Genomic DNA, 27614 nt, shown 5'->3' with positions numbered 1-27614 from the left:
GTGAATTTTTTTATTACTAAGAAAATCAGTGGATTAATTATTAGTTTTGATAAAAATACATTTTTTTCATAAAAATATTTAAACAATAAAATTAAATATTCTCACTCAGACTATTGAAAGGACAAAATCAATATATCTCTATTTTTCGGTGTTAATAAAACAAAATAACTATTTTCATTCATTAATTTTATTATATATAAGTGAAAATTTATAAAATTCACTGCCGTAAATTTCACCGTGTCTCTGTAATCCTAATCATCCTATGATATCAACAAATTTAGAACAACATTGGGGGATCTTTTAATTTTGTGAGACCTTCAATTTTGAAAAGGTAATGTATATAATCTATAAAGATGCAATCTCAATAACTGAACATTATATCTATTTCTTTTTTTTTTTTTTTTTTTTTGGGGTCAAAATATGATGTTGATAAGAACTCTTGGGATATTCTCTTGACCATAATTTAAGTACCATTTATTTACAATTGATAAGATGACACGAAGTAAGACAACTAACAATTACTCCTAATTATTATTCTAATATTCTTATCAGTTATCAATACAAGATATATTATTTTAATATTTAGTTGTTGAGTTGTGCGATCATGTACGATTTGAGGTATTTATGCATGAATAGTTATATGTACTTTTTTTCTTTTTTTCTTTTTTTAACTACAAAAATTACAAATTATGAGATTAATAGTTGTTCCACTCTCATTCCAAAATATATTTTCTGTCAATACCAGTCTAAGTACAGAACAAATGAATAAAACAAAGATTCGCATTGACAATAATTCGAAGATTTATGTCAATCAGTAGGGAATATTGTCTATGAAATTAATTTAGAATTTATCAAAATTTGTAATAGCTATTAATATCATATTGAAGATGTGGGGGAGTTATAATTTTTCAAAAAAATTTGTATCCTTTCCCATGCTTTGATGTAAAGGTTAAATGCATTTTACTGCTTTCTATCAGTCTCTAAATGATTTTTTTTTTTTAATTTATTTTGTCTAAGAAACACTCTACTTTCAAAAAGTTACAAATTTGGAACCAAATCTTTAAATTATAATAGAACGCTAGTTTTATTGTTTATTGCAGGAACTGCAACCTAATCGGTAACTAAAAGATGGACACTTTACCTACTTCATAAGGTTCTCTCATCCTCATCTGATTTCGTATAATTTATTTTATATTCCAAGTCATGACTCACCAAACAACCAGCTATAAATTGGCTTTAATTAATAATATATATGCATATATATATATATATATATATATATTTATATATATATTGTTTTGGGTGGCAAATGCTTCAATTAATAGTCTAGCATTTATGGTACAGCTTGCTTTTAATTTTATAATACCATCACTTCTTTTATGTGTATTAGCCAACTGTGATGGTTTTTCTTTTCTAGTACGGAAGCTTTGTGATAATTGTTATTCCTCCAATCAAGATTCATATAGTTGTGTATCCCGTTGGAATATATTAAACTTGGTAGACAAACATATATTCTTGATTCCATCGACTCCCTTTTTCTTTTATACCTTATTTTTTGCCCTTTCCAATTCAAAACCCAAACACAATAAAATTTTGTTGGCATGATCCACTTTTAAAATAAAAAGAATAGTATTTCTATCATGGTTAGCAATAGCTTTATTAACACTTTGGATGATAATTGATATTGTAATATATTAGTAGTTAAAAATTTGATAATTTTTTTTTATAAAAATAAAGAAAAATTAACGTGGGTCACTAAAATAATACCGTAATAATTAGTTTAAAAAATAATTATAAATTACCCAGCATTGTACCAATGTGAAAAACATGCTTGTTATGCTCATATGTATAAGTTGACTTATTCCAAAACACCATAATGTCCACGAGTTAGAAAATTTGTTCATTTTCTTTATTAAATTTTTGGTCAAGTCATTTCAAAATATTAAATGATTAATGAATCAAGTTATTCCCAAATACCAAATGATTATTTGGCGAACAGAAGAATGTCCTAGTTATTTTCATTCAATACTTTATCAAATCATTTCAAAACACTAAATGAACATGGAATCAAGTGATTTTAAAATAGTTGATGAGTTTGATTAGATGAAAACTGTACCACTTTATTGACAATGCTCTTGTTTTCTTGATTAAATATCTGATTAAGTCATTCCACAATGCCGAGTTATTTCAAAACACTAATAAGATTGATGGAATGGGAAAAATGCTTTTTTTTATTTTTTATTTTTTTTAAATACCTAGCTGTGTCATTAGAAAATACTAATGAACATTGAATCGAGTTATTCCAAAACATTAAATGAGCTTGATGAGTTTTAAAATGTGTTTGTTTTCTTCATTTAATAGAATATTTAATAAATATTGAATCGAGTGATTTTGAAATATTAAATGAGATTTGAGGAACTCTTAAATGTGTCTTTTTCATTTATGATTCACTCGTGTAATTAAAATGAGTTTAACCAGTTAAAAAATGTTATTTATTTATTACTTACTTTTAAATTTATGACTCTGTCTAACTTGATTTGTGAACTGTTGTTAATGATTTTTGAGACAAACAAATTTTTGAACAATTTTTAAAACAAATTTAAAATCATAACCAATGAAAGCATAGCTTTGGTAAAGCTTTTATGAAAAGAAAAAGAAAAAAAAAAAAAGGGCAAAGATAAAAATGGTTAGACAAAATGTGGTGGCGGAACGATACACATAAAAAAAAAAAAAAACAGTAATAGATGATAAAAACAGAATCATGAAACTTCTAGAAACTATCAACTGATTATTTTAAAATATTTAATGAAATAATTAATAATAAAAAAAATCCAAAACCAAAATATTAAATAAATAAAAAATAATAATGATAAATAATTAGTGTGTCCTGATAGTAGGACACTGTTTAGCAATAATTATTTATTTGACCAAGAATTTTTATTTTACTGCTTTTAAACCAGAAGCTGAGGAGACTTCTCGCGGCTTTAAGCACAAAGTCGCACGACCCCAAATGGCCCCAAAAACACAAAACTCGTTCTGAAATTTCCAAACGAGGCTATTTCCGTAAATTCAAAATTCCCCTTCCAAATGTCACCCAAGGAACCCAAGACGGAAGAGGTGTCGAATCCAGAGAGCGAGTGGAGAAACAAATCCCAGTTGAGCGCGCGTGGAGAAGAGGCACAAAGCAAAAAAGTTGGGGGTGGGGGGTCATAGAGAGAAACGCTTTTTGGGTAAGTGCTTTTAGTGGAGGGTTTATCGAGACTGACCGTAGCCAATCATGTGACACCTCGAGAGAGAGATAGAGAGAGAGTCCATCAGTCCTGGACAGAACCCAAAGCTCCACGTCATCAAACGCCACGTCATCTAAACCCCACCCCACTCAAGATCTTCTATACCTCCACCTAATCACCCATGTGGCAGGGCCCACTTGAAAACGACACGTGGGACCAACAAAACGACACTCCGAGGGGGTAAGAGAGACAGAGTGGGTTGGAGGGGTAGGGGCAGTAGGGGGGGTAATAGGGGAAAAGTAGAGGGACGGAGTAGTCATTTTCAATGACCTAAAGCCAAGCAGCCAGCACTCCGCCCTCCGCTTCTCTTGGCTTCTCTTTATATAAATCCAGTTTGGATGACATTGTTGGAGTTTTCACAAAAATAAAATAAAATAAACCCTAAAAAATAAAAAATAAAAAAATATTATTTTTTATTTTTATTTTTATTTTTGTTTGCGAAAGGGGCCATCACACTTTTTTTGCACTGTTGCTTCTCTCCTTTCTCTTCTCTCTCTCTTTCTGAGAAAGCCAAAGGGTTTGGGAGAGAGTGGGAGTGGAGGTCTGCTGTACGATTCGCTTTCTTCTCTCACAAGCCGTATTTACTGTGAAGCTGGTTTTTGTTTTCTGAGGTAACAAAAAATAAAAATAAATAAACAAATTCTGCTGGTTTTGTAGCTTGTTTTTCGTGTTTTCTAGGTGCGATTCTCGCTGTGATTTGTTGTGTTTTGTTTCTTTTTGAGATGGGGTTTTCGGAAAATGTTGAATGGGTGATGGATCTGAGTTTAGGTTTTAGTGTGTTTGGGGTTTGATTGAGTGCTTTTGTGTCTGATCTGCTTGGTTGATTGGAGGATATGGCTTTGATTTGTTTCTCTATGTGGTTGTTTATCTCTCTCTTTTTTTCTTTTCTTTTTTTTTGGTTTGTGGTTTTGATTTTATGGAGGGGGTTCTTGAGATGTGGGTTTTTTTTGGGTTGGATCGGTTAGATCTTGTGGGTTCTTTTTGTTATTTGTGGTTTCTGGAGTTGTTGTCTAATGCTTTCCATCTTTGATTTTTGATTTTGTTGGTGTTTATGGTAGATTTTCTGACCTGTTTACTTTGAGAACGAAATGTGTTTTTTGGACTGATTATAAATTAGCTGTTCATGAAATAGGGAATATATTTCCCTTTGTTTTTTTTTTGTTTTTTGTCTGTCTAAACGGAAAATATAGGGGAAAAAAAAAATCTAGGTCATGTTCGGTGTCTTCTTTTGACTATTTTTTTCAACGTAGGGGAATTGTATCACACCGTTTTCAACAACAGAAATGCTTTTCGTTTGCAACTCTGCTTCCTGTTTCCCGTGCTAAATATTTGTCAAACTTTTCTGGGTTTTATTATTTTCAATCATTGGATATGCTGCCTTTGATTTAGCTAGTTAGTATGTTCATATTACTATTTGGTTATGTTTATTTTTCTCTTGGTTTTAATTTTTTGTTCGATGCAGACATCGTCAACATGGTGAGGAAGAAGAGAACCGATCCTAGTGGGGGTGAAAGCTCTGAGTCTCAGGAAGCTGGTCGAGGTTCTCAGCAGCGCCCTGCTGAGAGGGGTGGTCAACCACAACATGGTGGTGGAGGAGGTTATCAAGGCGGTGGTAGGGGTTGGGCTACACAGGGGGGTCGTGGCGGTGGAGGCCGTGGTAGAGGAATGCCTCAACAGCATCAGCAGTATGGTGGCCCCCCTGAATATCAAGGCAGGGGAGGAAGGGGAGGGCCACCTCAGCAAGGAGGTGGTCGTGGCTACCAGGGTGGTACCCGTGGGGGAGGACCTTATGGGGGTCCGTCGAGACCCCAAGTTCCCGAGCTGCACCAAGCAACCCCTCAATATCAAGCTGGGGTCCCCACTCAGCCTTCACCTCCTTATCAAGCTGGGCCGCCAACTCAGCCTACACCTTCTGAGGCGGCCGCGAGTTCTTCTTCCAGACCACCTGAGATTCCACAAATGTCACAGCAGTTTGAGCAGCTTGCCATCCAACAAGAAGGTGGACCTAGCCAAGCAATTCAGCCTGTGCCACCTTCAAGCAAGTCAGTAAGGTTTCCTCTTCGACCTGGCAAGGGTATGTCAGGAAAAAGATGTGTGGTCAAGGCCAATCACTTCTTTGCTGAGCTACCAGACAAAGATTTACACCAGTATGATGTGAGTTCTCCCACCTTTGTATCTATCCATGTCTTATGGATTGTATCTTGTAATCCATGATAACAACAGCTGTTTGGCTTTGTTAGGTTACTATTACACCAGAGGTCACATCAAGGGGTGTAAACCGAGCTGTGATGGAGCAGCTGGTGAAATTGTATAGGGAGTCTCATCTTGGAAAAAGGCTTCCTGCCTATGATGGGCGCAAGAGTCTTTATACTGCGGGGCCGCTTCCTTTCATATCAAAGGAGTTCAAAATCAGTCTCATTGATGAAGATGATGGATCAGGAGGAGCACGGTAGTCTATACTCTTTTCCTTTTACTGCACTTCTCTTGTTTTTGAGTGCTTGATTTCCTTTCAACTTTTTACTTGTATGCTATTGTGGTTTTCACCAGAAACACTCATAAATACACAACTATTAATTGATCAAGTCAAAAGGGTTTTATATTTCTGTCTTTTCAATATATATATATTTGATGTCTTTTCTTTTGATGCAGGAGAGAGAGGGAATTTAGGGTTGTCATCAAATTGGCTGCACGTGCTGACCTGCACCATTTAGGACTCTTTTTGCAGGGCAAGCAAGCTGATGCACCTCAAGAGGCCCTTCAGGTCCTTGATATTGTTCTGCGCGAATTGCCTACGACTAGGTATGTACTTGGTGCTTGTATTTGTTTAATATTTGCATGGTCCTGGTGGCGTGTTTGAGGCCTAATTCTGTTCTCTTGATCTGTAGGTACTGCCCTGTTGGTCGCTCATTTTATTCCCCTGATCTAGGTCGAAGGCAGCCACTTGGTGAAGGTCTGGAAAGTTGGCGTGGCTTCTACCAAAGTATTCGTCCAACTCAGATGGGGCTCTCTCTGAATATAGGTACTTAGTTTAATATTGTTTTTCCTCTCAATGCTAGTTTATTATATGTAATTTCCACAAGATCATGTTGAGTTTGATGTATTGCCAATTGTAGTTTTTCTTGCATTGCTGTATGCTATGTACTGATGACCTCTTATCAATGCTGCAGATATGTCTTCTACTGCCTTCATTGAGCCATTGCCAGTTATTGACTTTGTTACTCAGCTTCTGAGCCGGGATGTCTCCCAGAGACCTTTGTCTGATGCTGATCGTGTAAAGGTTATATTCTTTTCATTCCCTTGGTCTTGGTTTTTTTAATCTGAATGGCTACGTTTAAAAGTTTAAGATTCTATAACTTTCTATTAGCTTGTATGATACCATGGTTTGTCCTAACTTGGTATGTTTTTTGTCAAAAATATTACAATTATCAGTGTTGAATTCTTTCAGTGGCAAATCTTATGTTTATGCTAGAAAATTTGATAATTTATGGTGTTTGAGAATTTAATATTGTTTTGTAATGCAACTTTTTGGATGGAACTATGTATCTTGTATGTATATACACGCTGAATGTAGTTTCTGGAAATATTCAGTTTTCTATTGCACTTGCTTTATAAATGACTGCTAGTTCTCTCATTATTTCTTCACTTGCATTAAAACAGATTAAAAAGGCCCTTCGTGGGGTCAAAGTTGAAGTTACCCACCGTGGAAATATGCGCAGAAAATACCGCATATCTGGTTTGACATCTCAGGCGACTAGAGAGCTGACGTGAGTATGGTTTTCTTGTGCTAGTAAATTAGATATGTGTTATTGTGCTTGTTTGACATCTCTTTAACTCATTTTGTTTTTTGATTGCTCAGTTTTCCAGTTGATGAAAGAGGTACCATGAAGTCTGTGGTTGAGTACTTCTATGAGACTTATGGCTTTGTTATTCAGCACACCCAATGGCCTTGTCTACAAGTTGGAAATCAGCAGAGACCAAACTATCTTCCTATGGAGGTATAGTATGGATGAAACCAGTAAATAATATAAATTATTCCTGTTATGTATTTAATATATTATTGGTTTATATTTGTATATCTATTTGGAGCGTAATCACTTTGGTTCATTCAGGTCTGTAAAATTGTAGAGGGTCAGAGGTACTCCAAGAGACTGAATGAGAAACAGATCACTGCTTTGCTGAAGGTTACCTGTCAGCGCCCTCATGACAGGGAACTTGATATTATGCAGGTACATATTACATAGCTCCTGTAGATGATGTTGCCTGCATATATTTGCACTTAAATTTTAACTTTGTTTGGTGTACTCATTTATTTGCTTTCTGTACAGACTGTTCAGCATAATGCTTACCATGAAGACCCTTATGCCAAAGAGTTTGGAATTAAAATCAGTGAAAAGCTTGCTCAGGTTGAAGCACGCATTCTTCCTGCACCATGGGTAAGTATCTTTACTTGTATTGCTATTTAGCTGTCTTTATTTCTCTCATGATGATGTCTATTGCTGTTTCTTTGTAATGAATAATTTGGTTCCTTTCTGCAGCTTAAGTATCATGATACTGGTAGAGAAAAGGATTGCCTGCCTCAAGTTGGACAATGGAACATGATGAATAAGGTGTTACATTTAAATTTCCTTCTTTTTTATTTTTATTTTTAATTTTTAATTCTACTCGCTAAAGTGTTTGTTGTCCGGTTTTGCTATTTAGATGGTTTTGTTTTAACTAGACTTACAATAGCGTTTTAAACTCATTCTATTATTATTTTTTGTATTTATATTTTTTCTTCAGAAAATGGTGAATGGTGGAACAGTAAATAATTGGATCTGCATTAATTTCTCTCGAAATGTGCAAGACAGTGTGGCACGTGGGTTCTGTTATGAACTGGCTCAAATGTGTTACATTTCTGGCATGGTATGGGCTTGTGCTTCTGGTTATTTTATATGCACCATCTTCTGTCCCTAAATGTGAACCTTGTTCTTTATTGTAGGCATTTAATCCAGAACCAGTACTCCCTCCCATCAGTGCTCGTCCTGATCATGTGGAGAAAGTCTTAAAAACCCGTTATCATGATGCCATGACTAAACTGCAACCTCAGGGGAAGGAGCTTGATCTCCTCATTGTTATTTTGCCAGATAATAATGGCTCTCTCTATGGTATGAAAGTTGAAATAAACCCATACATTCTGCTGTTTCTAGTTCTATGCTTTTTAGGGATAACAATAGATTCTGGGATTCACAAATGTTTTTTCTACCTGTATAGGTGATTTGAAGCGGATTTGCGAGACAGATCTTGGCCTTGTCTCTCAATGCTGTCTGACAAAGCATGTCTTCAGAATGAGTAAACAGTATTTGGCCAATGTGGCTCTGAAGATAAATGTGAAGGTTGGGGGAAGGAATACCGTACTTGTTGATGCAATATCCCGACGCATTCCCTTAGTCAGTGACCGACCTACTATAATTTTTGGTGCTGATGTTACCCATCCTCATCCTGGGGAGGATTCAAGCCCGTCAATTGCAGCTGTATGTTACGATAAACATAACTTTGCTTTTAGCTTGAAATGATTGTTCTTTTTCTTTAGCTGTTTGGTAAAATCATTGTATTTCACTAGTTAAAATCATTGTATTTCATCGGTCTGCCTCTAACATGATCGAGCTTATTTTTTTAATGCAGGTTGTGGCTTCTCAAGACTGGCCTGAAGTTACAAAGTATGCTGGTTTGGTTTGTGCTCAAGCCCATCGACAGGAGCTAATCCAAGATCTGTTCAAAACATGGCAGGATCCTATTAGAGGGACAGTTACTGGTGGCATGATAAAGTATTCCCCCCACCCAAAAAAAAAAAAAACAAGAAAACCCATAAACTCACAGCAAAAAAGAAATAAAAAAAAGAGAAAAAAAAATCTATGTGATTTGTCTAAATAATAGAGCTTTATGTGTTTTATTAGGGTCAACAATTATGTTAATTCAATCTCTGTTTGAGTGCTTTTGATTTAGTGGGATTGATCTCTATATGTCTTTTGAATGCAGGGAACTACTCATATCTTTCCGTAGGGCAACTGGCCAGAAACCACAACGCATCATATTTTACAGGCATTTTCATATTCTCCTCTCTTGTTCTGCATCTTATGCCATTTCTCTATCTAATTTTTTTAATTATTTATTTATTATTTATTATTTATTTTTAATGCAGGGATGGTGTCAGTGAGGGGCAGTTTTATCAAGTTTTGCTGTATGAACTTGATGCTATTCGAAAGGTATTCTACACCATTTGAATTTGTAACTTTCAGTTTATTGGTATTCCTATTCTTATGTAGCTCTTTTTTGCTGGAATTGATTAACGATTGTTATTAATTTAACTACTGTTTATTTATTTTCTCAAAAAAAAATTCAGGCCTGTGCCTCCTTAGAGCCCAATTATCAGCCTCCTGTAACTTTTGTGGTGGTTCAGAAGCGTCATCATACAAGATTGTTTGCCAACAACCATCATGACCGTAATGCAGTTGACAAGAGTGGGAATATATTACCTGGTACAAATTCTCTTTGAATTAAAATTTGTGTAATGTTTTATGCCCTTGGTTTCATAGACTTAGAACTTTTGTACCTGTGACCTTACAGGTACTGTTGTGGACTCGAAAATCTGTCATCCAACGGAGTTTGATTTCTATTTGTGCAGCCATGCTGGAATTCAGGCAAATTCATCTTTCTGCTTTTCGTTTTACTGGTTACTTGTTTATATATGTGCAAAGTGCAAAAAGTCACACAAACCGATATATTTGTAAATTTATGTATTCATGCATCAATATAAATAGCATATTCCTGTATTTTCATGATTGTGGATTCTCTAAAAAGGATAGCTGAATGTGAAACAGGGCACCAGCCGGCCGGCTCATTACCATGTTCTATGGGATGAGAACAAGTTCACTGCTGATGGGTTGCAGTCCCTCACAAACAATCTTTGCTACACGTAAGTTCAATAATTCTCAGTTTATGCTCTTGCACTGTGCACGAGTGGCTTCTTTCACATCTACTTTTTCACAATTTCTTTACTATTTTGTGGAGATGTTAATAATTATGACCTGTCTTCAAACTTTTGCAGATATGCAAGATGCACTCGATCGGTGTCCATTGGTACGTGCTCTCTTCATATTCCTTCTGTTCCCTGGATGTTTTGATTCATAAAATTGAATTTCTTAAATGCAATTATTCAAGAAGCTTTCTAATTGAATTTTGTTCTGTTATCTGGCAGTTCCCCCTGCATACTATGCTCATCTTGCTGCCTTCCGAGCTCGTTTCTATATGGAGCCAGAGACATCTGACAGTGGGTCAATGACCAGTGGTGCCGCTGCAGGGCGTGGAGGCATGGGAGGAGGTGCGGTTCCACGAATGCGACCATCGGGTTTGAGTGCTGCTGTTAGGCCCTTGCCTGCCTTGAAGGATAATGTGAAGAAAGTTATGTTTTACTGTTAGGGGTATATTATATGCTTTGCTAACTCTGGTTACTTATGATGACTCCTAGTTGTAGTATTGTTTTAAAGTTTGTACTGTCAGGGCTGCATGTCATCGTAAATGCTTAAGCTTATACTCTGGTACTTAATTACAGTAGTTGCTCAAACTTATTTTCTGGTAATTGATACAGTAGATTGACTATATTATTGGAAAGTGCAAATTTACTGTTTGGTTGATAATGCATGCTGGCTTGAGGAAAGTCTTGTAGGTATTGTTAGGCATGGTGGTTATTCTATGCATTGCATTGGCATATGGTTGGAATGATTGCAGAATGACTGGTCCTAATTATACTCGGCTCCACTTGATGTATAGTGCTGTATATCTCTTAAGGAGTTTGGCATATGATTCAATTTTGCATTAGCTTTTCCCACTCCTCTTGTGTCCAATCGTGCATTAGCCCAATCTGTTATTGCTCTAATATAATCAAGTTCTCACAATTCTGTCTCGAATTCAGATTTTTAATTCGATCTAAAGAAAGCTTCAACTTAATAATTTTCTTATTTGATTTTAATTTTCCTATATAAAAGCATGATGCGTATGGCTAATAATGCTTCCCGAAGTTTACAAAAGAAAATTATCTTCGAGTATTATGTTGCACTCTCTAAAATAGAATTGTTTAAAAGGAAGCTTAATCCTAAGAGAATTAATACAGTAAAATTGTTCATTTATTTTTCTAATGAAAGATATACGCAAGGCACTTGTTTATTCCATCTTGAACAAAAGCCGTGGGGATAGATTCGCTGTAACAAGAAAAAGAAATGCAACTGGCCACAATCTTATAACGACTTTACTGTTCTGTTTTCCTCTGCAATATGCACAAAATATGAGAAGTTGACAGTGACTAGATGACTCGTGTCTTCTCAAGAAGCTATGAAGGTAAAAAGGCTAAGCGTACGGTTTTAAAACGAAGATTATGGTCTTATTTTTATTTTATTTTTTGGGTGACAAACAATTTTGGTGGTGTTTTTTTATTTTTATTTTTATTTTTATTTTTTTGGGATAAATAACGATTTTGGTGGTGTTGATATTGAAGATTGCTATAGCTCTTAATAATCTTAAATAAATGCATGGGCACCAAAACCAATATCACGAAAAGACAGGTTTTGGTAGTGTTAGTTAAGATTGCTATACCTCATTTGGATTTTCCATTCAGATTGCTATACCTCATTTGGATTTTCCACTCTGTAGTACCGCATTATAAACTCTTTCTTTAATGCAAACTTTTTTCTCTTTTAGCCTTATATTGTTTGGCATACAGTTTGGCCTATTTCGTCCTAGACAACTAGCAAAATCTTAATAATGTGTCTAAAAATAGAATGACATACAAAGAAAAGATAGTGCAAGCACTTTAAAACCTAATGTAACACCCAAAAGACCAACTACAATAATCTTATTAATTATCGGTTACATAATCCAACACATAAAAAACAAGTCATTGAAAATGAGAACCGTAGAGTGAGTAAATATAAGTCAATAAATATGTATATATATTATAAGAAATTCAAATTGAAATAAAAATGTTAGGATATCACGATACATGAAGCTTTTCCAAGAGGTACGAATTTGAAGATCGTGAATAACTGCAATAACTTTTGATCTGAATCTATTAAGGTAAATGACTTAGGTGCCACAATGACTTTCATTGGACGACAGAACAAATTATGTGACAAGCAACTATAATATAAAAACAAAACGTTTTAAGGCACCCAAGTCAATGTATTACCCTTTTAAATTTACAGGCTCTGAATCCGATTGAAGGGGGAAAATTTTTGAAAGAGGCTTGCTCTCCTCCCCAAATTCAACTGGATCGAAACTAGAATCCTGAAATTTGAAAAACATCAATTTCAAGGATCCATCCATGAGCCAAACAAAATCATAATCATAAAACCGCTGAGATTGAAAATAATTATCAGTAAGGCCTTCCATTTTCATTAGCTCTTTCATGCAAACTTTTTGTCTCCTACTCCAGTTATTTTCCCTACAATTGTCCTTGACCCACAATTCCATGCATTCCTCTCTTTCTACCATGGAAATGGAAGCAAGCCAAAACCCCATACTCCACATGATTCATCTTCCTTCCTCGTAGAGGTGGAGGTAATTTCAAGATTTTCCAACTCTCTTTCTCTAAATTGAACTGTAGTATCTCATTTTTCAGCAAAGGCCAGTAAACGTTGCCACAAACTGATAAGGTAGGTTTATAACCAACCACCTAACATGACTTGTTCATAAAGGAATATTAATCTTCGTCCTTAGAAAGGACCAATTATTTTTTTTCATACCACTATTCAGTTGCTTCCATTCCCAGGTTTCTGAATCAAATACTTCAAACACAACGGATTTTTTGATGGCGGCGGTGGTGTTGTGAGGTATTTATATTCGAACAATCTTATATCGCAAAGGTCTAGACCTCAATTCCATCATACCAAACGTTGGTATGTAGCGTGACTCTGCTTTTGGATATGCGATCTTTTCCCATTGTTTAGTTGTGGCTTTGCATACATAACATTGAGGATTTCCAACATAAGAAGTTGCGAAATTTAAGATACCGGTCTAGGTGGCAGCGAGGAACTTAGCACCAGATATAGGTAAGAAACTGAGGGACATATCAAAATCCAGCTGATTATAATGAAGTTGGCTCGTCATGGATATAATATACTCACGGTCACCATTATTTATCATGCTTTGAATGATGAACCCCAGAAAAGAAGTTGTTTGATGGTTTGGTTCTTTCAAAGAAAAGCTGTTTGAAGCTTGGATCATAAGTAATCTGCTTCAATTCTTCGGAAACCTGCCTTCAAATCCTGAGAGTTTCGCGTGAGGTTCGTGACAAAATCTCATACATGACATCGGTGGGAAGAGTTGGATTGGCAGTGGAAGATTTGGCCATGTCTTTTATCTTTTGGTGGCTGTTTATCACCTACGTACTAGCTATTGCCAAAACTTGGGAAAGAGATAGTTTCAATCCTAGACTCCACGACCTAGTAGTTACCTTTAAAAAAAAAAATAAAAAAAAGCCCATAATTTAAATAAAAAAAAGTATTAGCAATCCCCCTCTTTTTTACTTTCAATGATTTTGGAGAGAGGTCGTTGAACTAGCTTTGGTTTGGCATTTTGCTCTTTTTTATTTTAATAAACCCATACTTTCCAGCCCCCCCCCCCCCCCCCCCCCCCCCAAAAAAAAAAAAAATAAAAAAATTTGATTGCAATTTTCTCTACAATCTTGTAACGACATATTATATTCTGCTTTCCACTGCAATTAATACATACAAAACATGTGAAGTTAACAATGACTAGTTTCATCTCAAGAAGCTAACAACCAAAAAAGAGTGAAAGATTAAAAAGCTAGCCAGCAATGGCGTGTGTTTAAGCCAAAGAGACTGTGGTGTGTTAAAATTGAAGATTTCCATACCCGCAAAAAATACAGATCCAAATCAATTAGACCATTTTGAAATTTGTAAGGTATGTCAAGTTGGAATTTCCATTCTCATAAGCTCTTTCAATTTTTATTTTTATACTTTTCGGCTTTAGGCCCCCAAAATATTTTGGCTCATTTCATCCCTATTAACAAGGAGACTAGCTGGGCCAAATGGTAAAATATTCACAATACATTCAAACTTTGATGTGGATGAAAATTCTCATTCCCCCAAGTATTTTTTTTTTTAATTTTTTTTTTTTTTAGTTCTTTGGGTCTAAACCTCTCCTATCCGCCAAGTTGTAATTGAAAAAAAAAAAAAAAAAAAAACAATGCATTTGAAAATACAAATCACATCCATAGCAAAGCTAGTACTTAAAGACAATATCATCAAGAACAACTAGCAAATCTTTATTAATTATGAGCTAGGGGGCTGCAAAATCTAATTCCAGTTCTTAAAATATCGGTACATTGTAATGGCAGACAAGACAAAGACAATAGCAAGAGCTAAGGGGTCAACCTGATAAATGGATAATTTCTTACCCGAATCGGATAGTTTCAGTTTCAAGTGAGGCATCATAACATTCTTCGAATGGAATAATCATAACAGGCTACAAATCCGATTGCAGATGAAAAACCTTTAAAGGATACCATGATTTTTTATTTTTATTTTTTCAAATTTATACCTAACAACTTTGAATCTGCTATCCTGAAACTTGAAAAAAAAAAAAATCAATTTGTACTCATTGTCCATAAGTATTGCAACATCACTATTATAAAGAGCTAGAGGTCTAGGATTTGGATTCCTTTCCACAACCTCTCTCATCCAAACTCTATGTTTCTTTGTCCAAATATATTTTTTGTCAACTTTTTCCCTAACCCACAATTACATAGCTCTAGGCTTTATGCAAATTAAACCGAGCCCACCCTCATACTAAACAAGCTCACTCTTCCCATCACTCATGAGCTCTTCAGGTAATTCAACCAATTTGCAACTAACCTTCTCGGAATCGAACCCAAGTATCCTTTTGTCCTCAGTGTAATAGTCGTCATTAAGCTAGTAAAGCATTCCACAAGATGATACAAGAGGTTTAAGGGGTGTATTTAATTTAGAATTTGAAATATTTTAAAAGTATGTATAAGTTTAGAAATATTCAATTTAGATTTTAAATGAGTCCATACAAGTTCAATGGTATTCAATTCAGATTTTAATAGATTTTATAAAAATCCATTAAAATTTAGGTATATTCAATTATTAATTCATGGAATTCTTTCAAAATCTATATTCAAAAAGTCATTGAGTTTAAAAGATTTTAAAAAATGATGAATTTTAATGTATTTGAAAGTATTTTAAAAATAAAATTGTGAAGAAAATTATTAATATGAAATTCAACTTTTACTTTAAAGATTTTGTTGAATTTTTATAAATTTTTTATGGAGTTTATAGAATTCCATAACAATCCATCAAATCTTTTAAAGTCTATAATTTATTTTAAATCTATTAAATTCTAAATTAAATGCATACTTTTAAATTTAATCTGCAGAATATAGAGTATAACTTCAAATGACAGTTTAAATTCCACACATACTAACTTCCTTGCACATATCCGCAGAATGCTGAAATCAGTAGACCACTAGCCAATCAACTAACTCTCGTCTAAACCGTTCATGATCTTCCCATTTTTTTAAAATTTTGCTTTCATTGGCAATATTCAGATTCTCATTGCGACGAGGAAAAAAAATACCTGCGCCCACATAACTAACCAGAAGCAACACACATCATTTCATATCCCATGTTAGAACCAACAACCTTTTCCCCTTTTATCATAATTCAATTTCCATATTTTATATATTAATATATAATATACAGTCCTGATTAAGGCATGTGAACATATAATTATTTATATGTTTGGTCCAAAGAAAATATAATTATTCATCTAAACATTATAGAAACGGTAATTTAAGGAGACTTTATTTATTAGTTTTTAAAGATAAATAAAGTTTTTTTTTTTTAATAATTAAGTTCAATATTTTAATGGAGTTGTTTAGTAGTAAAGTACTTAATTAGATGTTACTAGAGAATTTTATGTATTTTTTTTTTATAGAATGTAAATATTGGTAGTTAGCTAAGTTTGTTAAAAGAGAATTAGTTATTATAAATTTTAGTTAAAACCAAGGCATATGTATAGTATCTTTGTAATTTTTCAAACTTAGATGATATCATTTGAATAAGGAATTAAATTCCTATTTAGGGATTGTTTATGGATCAATAGTTTTTATTTGGTTTTTGGTAATTTGATTTTGTTGTAGGCTTATGATTTTAAGTTTTGAGAATTAGGCTATGATGATCTTATGATATCAACTCTTATTCGTTTAGCTTGAATTTGAAAGTTTAATTTTAGGATTTATATCTAAGATAATTGTGGTATATAATAGTTATGCATTATACTTATGTAATACTATTGGTGTTATTCATAAGTTATTTATTTTTTGTGAACTTTTTGCTTATCAAGGTAAGTTACTAAACTTTTTTTTTTTTTTTTAACCATAGCAAATATGTAGTTATGATATGTTATTGTTTTATTTATTTATTTATTTTTTATTATTTTATGTTTTATGATATATATATATATATATATATATATATATTGCACAAATAAATTGTTGGATTGTTGATATTAAATATTATATATATATATATATATATATATATATATATATATATATATTTATATCTTTTTATGCTCTAGTTGTTGGTATTTAGTAGGTATTTATGTGATATATTATGATATATTTTCAGATGTTGAGATAAATCATGTTAAGGTATTTTTCTAGTGTTATGGTTTTTTACTTTTGGATTTAGATGTATGGTGTTATGTGGGAGGACCTACTAATGATCACAGTAGGGTTACCTTTAGATATGAGTGCCTGTTTTTATTAAAATTTATATTTACCCAATTGTTAGATGCCTCATACGTGGGTTGATATAGATTATCGATAGGTAAAATTATGTTATGCAAGGTTTACTAAATATTTAACAATTAGAGTTGTTCTTTTTAGATCTCATACATTTTATATGAAAATTCTATTTATGCTATTAAAGATTATTTTTGGATATTTATTTGTTATCATTTTTAGTATTTTCTTGTTTTTTGTATTTATCAAAAAAACCAGTAGCTTATTGACTTTTATACTCATTATTTATTTATTATAGTTTTAGATACACCATAGTTTCAAAGTAGCTAGATTTAGCATAGATTAATGGTGTTTTAGTTGTTATTCATTTTTATATTTGTTAGTTTGGAGGACCTTTTTGGGTATTGAAGTTTATTTTGTTCTTGTTGAGATGTTTTTTTAGATATTATTTATTAATGATGATTTGGAGATTTTTTATATTCCGCATTATAAATTCTATTAAGTGTTATAAGTATAACATTTATTACATTTTAAGTATATAGACTTGGAGTGTGACAATTTGTTTATTGTTTTCTTCTAATTGCCAGGAACCCTCCAAAAAATCCTCCACAAACTACCTGAGGGCCAGCAAACTCATGAAGGCAGCATATCATCTCAGACTTGCTCTGTCCATTGCCACTGCAAATCTTTGACCTGCAAAATCACATCAAGGATTCTCTCACAATTGTTGTCGAGACTCTTAAGGACTTGGACACTTTCACTGAGCTAAAACGGGCCAAAAATTGGAAGGGTCAAACTCAAATCAGCTGCTTCAAGTGCAATTTGATGAAGACTACAAGGAGCAGGGGGTCTCAAACTTTCTAAGGTTGGGTCTCGATGGGCTTCTCAACATATTCTACTTAATACCATTACAACTAGCAATTCACACATTCAACAAAAAAAAACCAAACACAAGCTTGCTTACCACATTTTTTCAGGCATAAGCTTGTATTCTGTGCAAGCAGGTGAAGCTCATAGTCCTCTGGGTAAACCACTGTAACACCATTCTACAGGCATCTGTCATTCAGCCTCATAGCCCATAGTTACAGTAGTATCTCAAGATCCTGTTCATTCCTCAACCCCACTATTGAAAATCTCATGATCCTCACTAGTGCATCCTTGAAGCATTCAGCATTTTCCTAGAAATCAATATAGTGCAAAGCCAACATTTCTCATTAACCCTTTAAACACAAAATATGAGACAGTAATCAAAAGATGCTATATATTTATAGAAGGTTCTTCATATAGCCAACAATATAGCTCATGAGATTACAGTCAATCAACAGAGGAATCCATTAAGAATCCCAAAAAGAATAGTTTTGGGTAGTAAGTTTGATTGATGATAAGAGTATTATCAGTAGTACTGATATTATTTTTGGTAGTGGGAGTGTTGTTGGCGGAATCAAAAGAAGCCATTGAAAAGTGATAGCTAAAAAGAAATTAGGGTTTTTAATACCGTATAAGAACGGAATCAATATAGTGCAAAGATAGCTTTTCTCATAAACCCTTTAACAATATTAAAATAAGTACAAATATATATACATATATATGACAACAAATCAATACATAATCAATTTAATAAAATAGAAGGAAATAATAAAAACATGCTACATATCTGTAGAAGGTTCCTCAATACCCTGGTCCTCTATATACTGCTAGCCTCTTTCAAGTGAAAATAAACATGCAAAGCTCTGGTTGAAAGTTTCTGTGAAAAATAAATACAATTTCCAAAATTAATTTAAAAGCAGAAACAAGTATAATTTATAAAGTTAATTTAAGAACAACAAGAACAAAAGGACATATTTCAAACTAGAAGATACTTGGAAAATTATAAACTTGGACTTTTATTATAACACTAACATATGTTAACACACAAACAAATTTATCCTTAATCCTTTTGCAATTCTCACTTTAAATTTTCCATTACATAGTTCGAAGTTCAAGTTCATAAGTAACAATTCTTCAGAAAACATTTTATTCCTCATTACAAAGAGCAGAGGCCACCAACATGTAAACTCTTCTTGGACTATATTGATAACAATAACATATATTATAAACAATAACAAATATGATTACGAAATTAATCTAAGAGTAGAAACAAGTACAATTTATAAAGTTAATTTAAGAACCAGAAGAACAAGAGGACATATTTCAAACTAGACGATATTTAGAAAATCATAAACTTAGACTTTTATTATAAAAATAACTTATGTTAGCATACAAACAAATTTATCCATTTGCAATTCTTACTTCAAATTTTCCATTACACAATTCAAAGTTCAAGTTCACAACATAAGCAACAATTCTTCGGAAAATATTTTATTTCTCATTACAAAGAACAGAGACCATCAACATGCAAATCCATATTGATTTACATTCAATATTAGGAGATTTATTTATTGATGAATATGGTAAAGGCATAAAAGTTTTCATGTGTGATGAACCGTCAGAAGGCATACTCTTGTACTCCTTTAGCTTGACCTCCTCACCCACAATGTAATTTTAGAGATGTCAAATACACACGTTTCCTTTCTCATTTTTTATACTTTTAGTTATAAAAGTTTTTATGTGTTATGAGCCGTCAGAAGGCATACTCTTGTACTCTTTTAGCTTGACCTCCCCACCCATAATGTAATTTTAGGGATGTCAAATCCACACGTTTCCTTTCTCATTTTTTATACTTTCCATTATATACGGTTGTTAGTGACATAATTAGTTATTCTATAGGGATTCAAGGTGCATTTTCTTCTCTTGTATGGTAGACAATGGCGGCCCATTGGGTGAAAAACTGTTTGCTAGTGGAAACAAATTGCTTTTGGAAAATGTCTCAAATTCTCTATAAGCCTCTAGGAGATCCTATCACCCTCTTTTTCCAAATCAAAGATCAAACATAAAACCTCACCTTTGATTTCCTCCTTTACACACCAACAACTGCCTTGGTTAACTTTGTAAGCCCTTTAGTGTCGAAGGGGATCCTACCACCCATTTTTTCCAAAGGAAAGATAAGACCCTTCTATCTGCATCAATGATAGTTCTAATAAACCTTATTTGCCCCTTATTGTCACATAGGATCTTACCACCCTCTTGTTCTAATTCAAAGATCAGACGATCAATTTTCTCCACCATTCCATCCTTGGTAAGAGCTAGAACTAAGTGTTCAACAATGGTGTTGTTAAGTTTGTTTTTCCTCTCCTTTTTCTTTCTTCCTCTCATTCTTCCTCTGTTTCTTTTGTCTTCTTATTCATCTTCATGTTTTTCTTCTTAATTTCCTTTTAGATTTCTTCAGTTTTTATATGAAAATACATCTTCTTATTTTGTTGTCCTTTTTCATCTTCCTTTTCTTTTCTTCTTATTTTTCCTCTTCCTTTTTTTCTTCTCCTTTCATATTTTTCTTCTTATTTTCCTCTTAGATTTTTTTTTAAAAATAAAAATACCTTTTGTCTGTTCTACAGTCCTTTTTCCTCTTCTTTTTCTTTTTTCTTCTTCTTCTTCTTCTTCTTCCTTCTTCCTCTTATGTTTTTCTTCTTATTTTCCTCTTAGATTTTCTCAAATTTTATTTATGAAAGTACTTTTTCTATGTTATGCTCTCCTTTTTCTTCTTCTTCCACTTTTTTTCTTATGCTTTCTTCTTCCTCTTCATGTTTTTCTTATTATTTTCCTCTTAGATTTCAGCAGATTTATTCTTTTATAAAATATCTTTTTCTATTCCTCACAACAAAGGTTCTACCAAGAAGGGAGATTATTCAGTTGGTTGGTACAAGCTTAATGCTTTTGGCCAGCTAAGTATGTAGCAAAGCAGGTAGTAGCTTAATCACTCCAATAAGCAAATATGAAGAAAATTGGTTGTAAAGGATTTTGACCTTTTTTTTGGTTAAGAAATTTGAAAGTTAAAGATTTGGTTTACATTTTAGAAATGCTTATGCCAAATGACAAAAGAGCATAGACAATCTTAGGGAATCTTTGGGTGGTTCTTATTAGGTTCTAATCAAAATGCCATATAAGATGAGTGTGACACGTTTAATTCAATTTATTTAATTTTGTTAATCAAAATAAAATTTGACTATTTTAGGCGATTCCAAAATTTTTGATTCTCAAGCACTCTAGAAAAGTTTTTAAAGCCCCTTTTCCTTTCGAAAACATTAGCTTTCTTTAGTTCAAGTGTTCAACAATGGTGTTCATTAGTTTATTTTTCCTCTTCTTTTTCTTCTTCTTCTTCATAATTTTCTTCTTTTTTCTTCTTCCTCTTCATGTTTTCCTCTTAGATTTGTTTAGACTTTTTTATAAAAAAAATATTTTCTCCGTTTTACTCTCCTTATTCCTCTTCTTTTTTCTTTTTCTTCTTCTTCTTCGCTTTTTTCTTATGCTTTTTTCTTCCTCTTCATGTTTTTCTTCTTATTGTACTCTCAAATTTCTTCAGGTTTTTTATAAAATTACTTTCCTTTCTTCCATGTAAATCTTTATCGTCTTCTTCTTCCTCTCCCACTTCATCGTCTTTGAATTTTTTTGTGCTTTTATTTATTTATTTATTATTATTATTATTTTTGCTATTCTTCTTCTTGCTTTTCTTTCAATTTGTGGATGCAAACCCTTTTTTGTTATTTTTTCTTTTATTATAATTAACCTCTTTTATTTTTGCAGACCGGCTCAATTAGGACCCTGAGAGCCTTCTTCAGAAAGCTTGTGATCTCAAGGGATCTTGCCCTCTGTACTAGGTAATATGTTGCATTGAACATGAGTTGAAGCAGTGTACCGTGATGATCGTGGACAACTCAAGTGACCTAAAGACTTTGCAGAAAGCTAAAGGGGTTGAAAATGGAACGGTCTTGTGAAGATCCACCCAAATAAGGCCAATCTGTGCAGAAAGGCTCTATCATAGGGATTCACGCTTGTTTAAGATGTGGTACTGACTGGAATAATTTTAGGATGATTTCTACTCTATATGTAGTAGATATGTATTACTTTTTTTTTTTTTTTTAATTTGGCATTTGGATCTATTTGGATCTATTTGGAGGATTATAAATATATTTGAGGATGTTGCTTATAAATCTCTAGGAACTAAAATTGTTACTTAATGGATATGACATCTTAAGGAACTAAAATTGTTGCTTATAAATCTCTAATTAGAGGATGTTACTTATAAATCTATTTAGCAGATGTTGCTTATAAATCTCTGGAAACTAAAATTGTTATTTAATGGATATGATAATCTCCAAAAACTAAAATTGTTTCTTATAAATTTCTATTTGGAAGATGTTGCTTATAAACCCACCGGTTGACGGGAAAGTGGAAGGGCCACGCTTGAATCAGCCACTTCAAGGGAGATTTGAGAAAAACTGCAAGGCACAGGGGTCTCAAACTTTATAAGGTTGAGTCTCAATATGTCTAACTAATGGTAAGCCTCTAATAACTTTTTAGAGAGCAATACTATTTGATTTTCATATTGTTCTTATCTTTGTTTCCTACCATTAATTCTGGATCCCAAAACATGTATATTCCAATTTTTGTGCGTGCATATTCGTTTTTCAAGCTATTAGTTCGTGGATTATCTTGTGTTTCCTCTTCATGTTTTTCTTCTTATTTTCATCTTAGATTTCTTCATTTTTTTGTGAAATACTTTTTCTCTGTTCTACTATCCTTCCTATTCTTTTTCTTCTACTTCCTCATTTTTTATTTATTTATTTTTTTAATGCTTTGCTTTCTTCTTCCTCTTCATGCTTTTCTTCTCATTTACCTCTTAGATTTTCTCAATTTTTTTCATGAAAATACATTTTCTCTGCTTTACTATCCTTTTTCCTCTCTTTTTCTTTTTTATTCTTCTTCTTCTTCTTCTTCTTTTTTTTTTCTTATGCTTTCTTCCTCCTCTTTGTATTTTTCTTCTTATTTTCCTTTTCGACTAGAATTGTTCATTTTTTTTTTTAATGAAAACACCTTTTTACTATTTCTTTCAATAAAGGTTTTGCTGAGAAGGGAGATTAGTCAATTGCTTGGTATACACTTAGTAATTCTGGCAAGCCAAGTATGAAGCAAAGTAGATAGTAGCTCAATGGCTCTGGCAACAAGTATGAAGAAATTTGCTTGTAAATCTTGAATATGCTCTTCTTTATAAGAATTTTGGCCCCCTTTTTTATTACAAAACATTTCAAAAATGCCTATTTAAATACTTTCAATAATACATTAGTTACCCCAAAAAAACAAAAAAGAGGGGGTTTAACAAGCAAGAGAAATTAGAAGGAGAAGGTAGTGGTCTAGTACTGTAGTGGTAGTCAACAAGTCGATGATGGGCCAAGCTAGCTATCTTTTCAAAATAGACGTATGCCAACTGGAATATTCGTACATAACTTAGAAAGTGTATTCAATTTAATATCGAAACTGCAACAATTTCTCTTAGCATCCAAACTTATTATATTATTCAATCTAGTCCATGTCCATGTTTCAGAATGAAATATGTCAAAACAATATGACATGGACACGGATTTTGACATGTGCAGGTTTCTACGTTCGAACAATCTTATAGCGCTAATGCTTGAGCCCCAGAACCTCCAATACCACATGTTTTGACTTTGTATGGATACATTGACGTCCCAGGATTTGGTATGTCGTTGGCCTTGTTTGGTTGTGGGCTTGCATACGAAATATTCATGGTCATTCTTGAAAAGTAGGAAACAATGGTTGTGGCCGGATAAGAAATTGATGGTGGAAAGCTGATCATCTGAGACAAAGATCTTGTTATGCTGAAGGAAGAAACCTAAAATTACTACTGCTTTTTTTTTTTTTTTTGTTGGTTTGAGAGAAAAGTTGGGTGAAGCCTGGTTGTTAAGAAATCTTGTTGAGTGCTTTGGAAACGGCTTTGCAATGCCCCACGGTTTCGAGTGAAGTTCTTGACAAAATCTCAAGCATGCATGAGTTTGGGAGGAAAAGGATGATGATTATGAGGCAAATTATTGAACTTGTCATCATCTTTGCTAATTAGGTGGTTGTTTCGCATGTCTTTGCTTTCATTTATCCCCATGCCTTGGCTTTAGATGATCAAAGTTGGATTAGATATTTAGAAACATATTAGTAGCTACTCTTGGTTTATATACCTTTTAATCATGACCCGCAAGTTATTCTTTCCTAATTTAATTACTCAAAACCTTTAAGGTAGTTTAATTGAATATATGATATAGGAATCTTGTCCTTAAAGAAACCCTATAACTCATTATCAAAAAAAGAAAAAAAAAAATAGAACTTTTATGCCACTATATCCGAAGTAATTTGATACCCTTTAAATTAGTCTCAATATACCCTTAATTTAACTGTGACAGTCAATTTAATTATTTGGTTCAATCTGATTTAATTACTCAAATTTTTCATTGAAAATAAATTTTTAAAAATTACTCAAGTTTGTGACTAGAGAACTTTTGGAAGTTTTTGAAGGCTTTTAGAGTTCTAATTAAACTAAACTCTCAATCATATGGACATTTGAGGTTAAAAAAAGATATTTTTTTTTTTTTGAAGAAAAAAAGATCCTTAGTTTTTTACAAGACTTTACTTTTTTTTTTATGTGTTATTAAAAAAATTGTTTTTGTCTACATTTTGAGATGTGAAATCATTGACAATTTTTATTTTTATTTTCCTAAGTTTTGACAGTATACTTTATTGCTAAATTTAATTTCTTTAAAGCATACTTTACATTAATCCATAACTATTGGATTATTAAAAAAAAAAAAACTAAAAGCATTTATTTAAAAAAATGGTTTCTTATAAATGGTATCTAAAAACAAATTATATCTTATAAAAATAATAACAATCATGCTACCAGTATTTCATTGTATAAATTGAGAGCTAGTTCCAAGGAAATCATAATTCTATTATATAATCAAATCACTTAATCCAAAGCAAAGCTAGTAGTGCAAATTAATCAATCAAAGCATGTATTATTAAAAAAAAAATGTCATCCTAGAAACGAAAAGCAAACTAATCTAGCAAAATCTTTAATGTTCTCACTTTTAGATTATAAAAGAGCAGGGTGCACTGCATATATCACTTACAAAATCGATCATTGAGTACATAATGCCTTTAAAGATTCTCTAAGTGGAAAATACAAAAATAAAAAATAATCAATCTAGGTACATTACATTAATCTCTCGAAGACAAAATTCATATGATGTAAAAATGTGGAGAAATTAAATGAATAAGTTAATTATCCATGAAAGATACTTGCATTGTTAATTCTGTTTCATACAAAAAATTCTAGAGATAAACATTTCACTATGTTAAAGAAAAGAAATGCAATTCTGAAATATTTGGATATATGTATATATATATATATATATATATATATCAGAGTGCCGGCTAGTAGTGCAAATCTTGTCAATGTGTTTAATAACAAATCACACATTATTCAAACCAAAGCTACAAATGAAAATTAATCAATCAAAAAATGTGCAATTAAAAATAATATCATCCTAAAAAAAAAAAAAAATCTATTTGCTTAAGTATCGGCAGATTTTACAGAGACCCCAGACACAGCAAGAAATTACGACGATAGTAGTGATGATGCCGGCAATATTACTCTCTAAAGGGTCTACGCCAATACTCTCCAAAGGGTCTACCAAATTGGATTCGATCATAGGCCGCTCCGAATCCGATTGCAAAGCTAAAACCTTTGTAGGATACAAGTTTCCAAATTGATACCTATAAACCTTGAAACTGCAATTCTCAAAGTTGAAAACGATCAAATCCATCTCAGTATTAGAAGCTACTTCGCTCAAATCAGTGTCCCCTCTGAGTATTGCAACATTATTATTTTACAGTCAGAGGTCTAAGATTTGGGTTCTTTTTCATGACCTTTTTCATGCTAACTCCGTGTATCTTCGTCCATTTGTTTGCTTTCTCTTTAACCCACAATTCCATGGCACCGGACTCTATGCTAATCCAACCGAGCCGACCCTCGTACTCCACGAGCTCCATTGTCTTGGCCGAACTCAGCTCCTCAGGCAATGCAACGACTCTGCATCTCTCTCTATCAGAATCGAACCCTAAAAGCCTCTCTTCTTTGGGATAATAATCGTCTCTAAGCCAGTGAAATGTCCCGGCGGACGATACAACAGATTTGATATCGAGACTGCAGAACATCTGGGCTTCGAAGGTTATTATATTGTTCAAATTCTTCCATGTGGAGGTTTCCGAATCGTATACGTCACAGCAATACGACATGGATTTCACCCCTCTGGAATTTACGCGGTCGGAGGATGAGAACCGGAAAACCTTGTAATGCAGAGGTTTGAGCTTCAAAATCTGCAGCGCATGTGCTTTGATCTGGTATGCATACAGCGACTTAGCCGGATTCGGAATCTTGTGGCCTTGTTCAGACGAAATACTGACGGTCTTTCTTGCAGAGCAAGAAACCGGAGTTGGTGGTTGCTAGAACATCGATGGGATTGTTGCTGCTGGGTGGGAATTGGAGGTTGGAGAGTTGATCGTCAGAGGTTTCTGGATTTCCATTCCACATGGGGACGAAGATTTTGGAATGCAGCCAATGCTGTTTCCGAAGGAAGAAACCTGAAATCCCTTTGTTTCTTTGGCAGAAACGATGGGTGAAGCTTGGATCGTAAGTAATCTTGTTCAGTGATTTTGAAACCACCCTGCATCTCCCCACTGTTTCGAGTGAAGTTCTTGATAAAATCTCGTGCATAATTTTGGGAGGGAGAGCAGGAAGAGAGTTTTCTACCCTGTCTTCCTTTAGATTGGTCTCCATGATTGCTTTGCTTTCGTTGATCGCCATTTTTTCTTCTTCTTCTTCTTCTTTTTTTTTTTTTTTTTAACTTGCTTAGCGCGGCTAGGGTTTTATTAAAAAAAAAAAAAAAAAAAATCAAAATTATAGATTTCAAAAGCACGACGAAGAGTATATATAGAATGTGTGTATATATATAAAAACAACAAGGTTTTTGAAAAAGAAACTTGACAAAACATCGTAGTCCTCTAAAACGTTTTATCCAACGGTGTAAATATATTTGCTGTTTAATTTGCCCTTCAAGTTAGTGTTATTTAACCTTTAACAACCGTGAAAGTTAAGTTAATTTATCATTTCTATTTTATTTATTTATTTATTATTATAGAAAAAAAATGAAAGGAGAGAAGAAAAAAGAAGTGGATATTGGTTGCGTTCGTTACCCGGTGGAGATTGAGGTAGTGAAAGGTAGGAAGAATTGGGTTCAATACCCGATGCACTCATTTGTCAAATTTTAATTGTTTTTAATTGGTAGATTATTCAAAAGACCACTCTTTGGGAGGATGAGATGCTAGTTGAAATGGTTGAATTTGAATTATGGCTATAATAAAATTGATAAATATCAGTTTTCAATAAAATTACAGGTGTCTTAAATTTTATATTTTTGATATTTGTTCCTTTACATTTGAGTATGGAGATGAGATTCCGTTCAAAAGCATATTGTGTTTGAAGCTTTTCCAGAAGTTGAATG

At 33.1% G+C, this 27614-nt stretch overlaps 1 protein-coding gene across 1 annotated transcript; it reads left to right on the top strand.

Annotated features, from left to right (window-relative positions):
- The first annotated feature begins 3662 nt into the window (after positions 1 to 3662).
- On the top strand, positions 3663 to 10925 carry LOC107419730 (protein argonaute 1). Its single transcript, XM_016028508.4, has 22 exons — positions 3663 to 3901; positions 4753 to 5444; positions 5531 to 5739; positions 5940 to 6089; positions 6176 to 6309; positions 6458 to 6567; positions 6948 to 7054; positions 7147 to 7285; positions 7400 to 7516; positions 7616 to 7723; positions 7826 to 7897; positions 8070 to 8192; positions 8269 to 8434; positions 8541 to 8800; positions 8952 to 9094; positions 9306 to 9368; positions 9469 to 9532; positions 9670 to 9805; positions 9894 to 9967; positions 10148 to 10242; positions 10375 to 10406; positions 10525 to 10925. Exons 2-22 carry the CDS (start codon positions 4764 to 4766, stop codon positions 10743 to 10745), a joined length of 3204 nt encoding a protein of 1067 aa, XP_015883994.1. The 5' UTR covers positions 3663 to 3901; positions 4753 to 4763; the 3' UTR covers positions 10746 to 10925.
- The last annotated feature ends 16689 nt before the right edge of the window (positions 10926 to 27614 follow it).

The sequence above is a fragment of the Ziziphus jujuba genome, chromosome 2 (genome assembly GCF_031755915.1).
Source record: "Ziziphus jujuba cultivar Dongzao chromosome 2, ASM3175591v1".
NCBI classification, from domain to species: domain Eukaryota; kingdom Viridiplantae; phylum Streptophyta; class Magnoliopsida; order Rosales; family Rhamnaceae; genus Ziziphus; species Ziziphus jujuba.
This window is presented reverse-complemented; position numbering and strand designations above follow the sequence as displayed.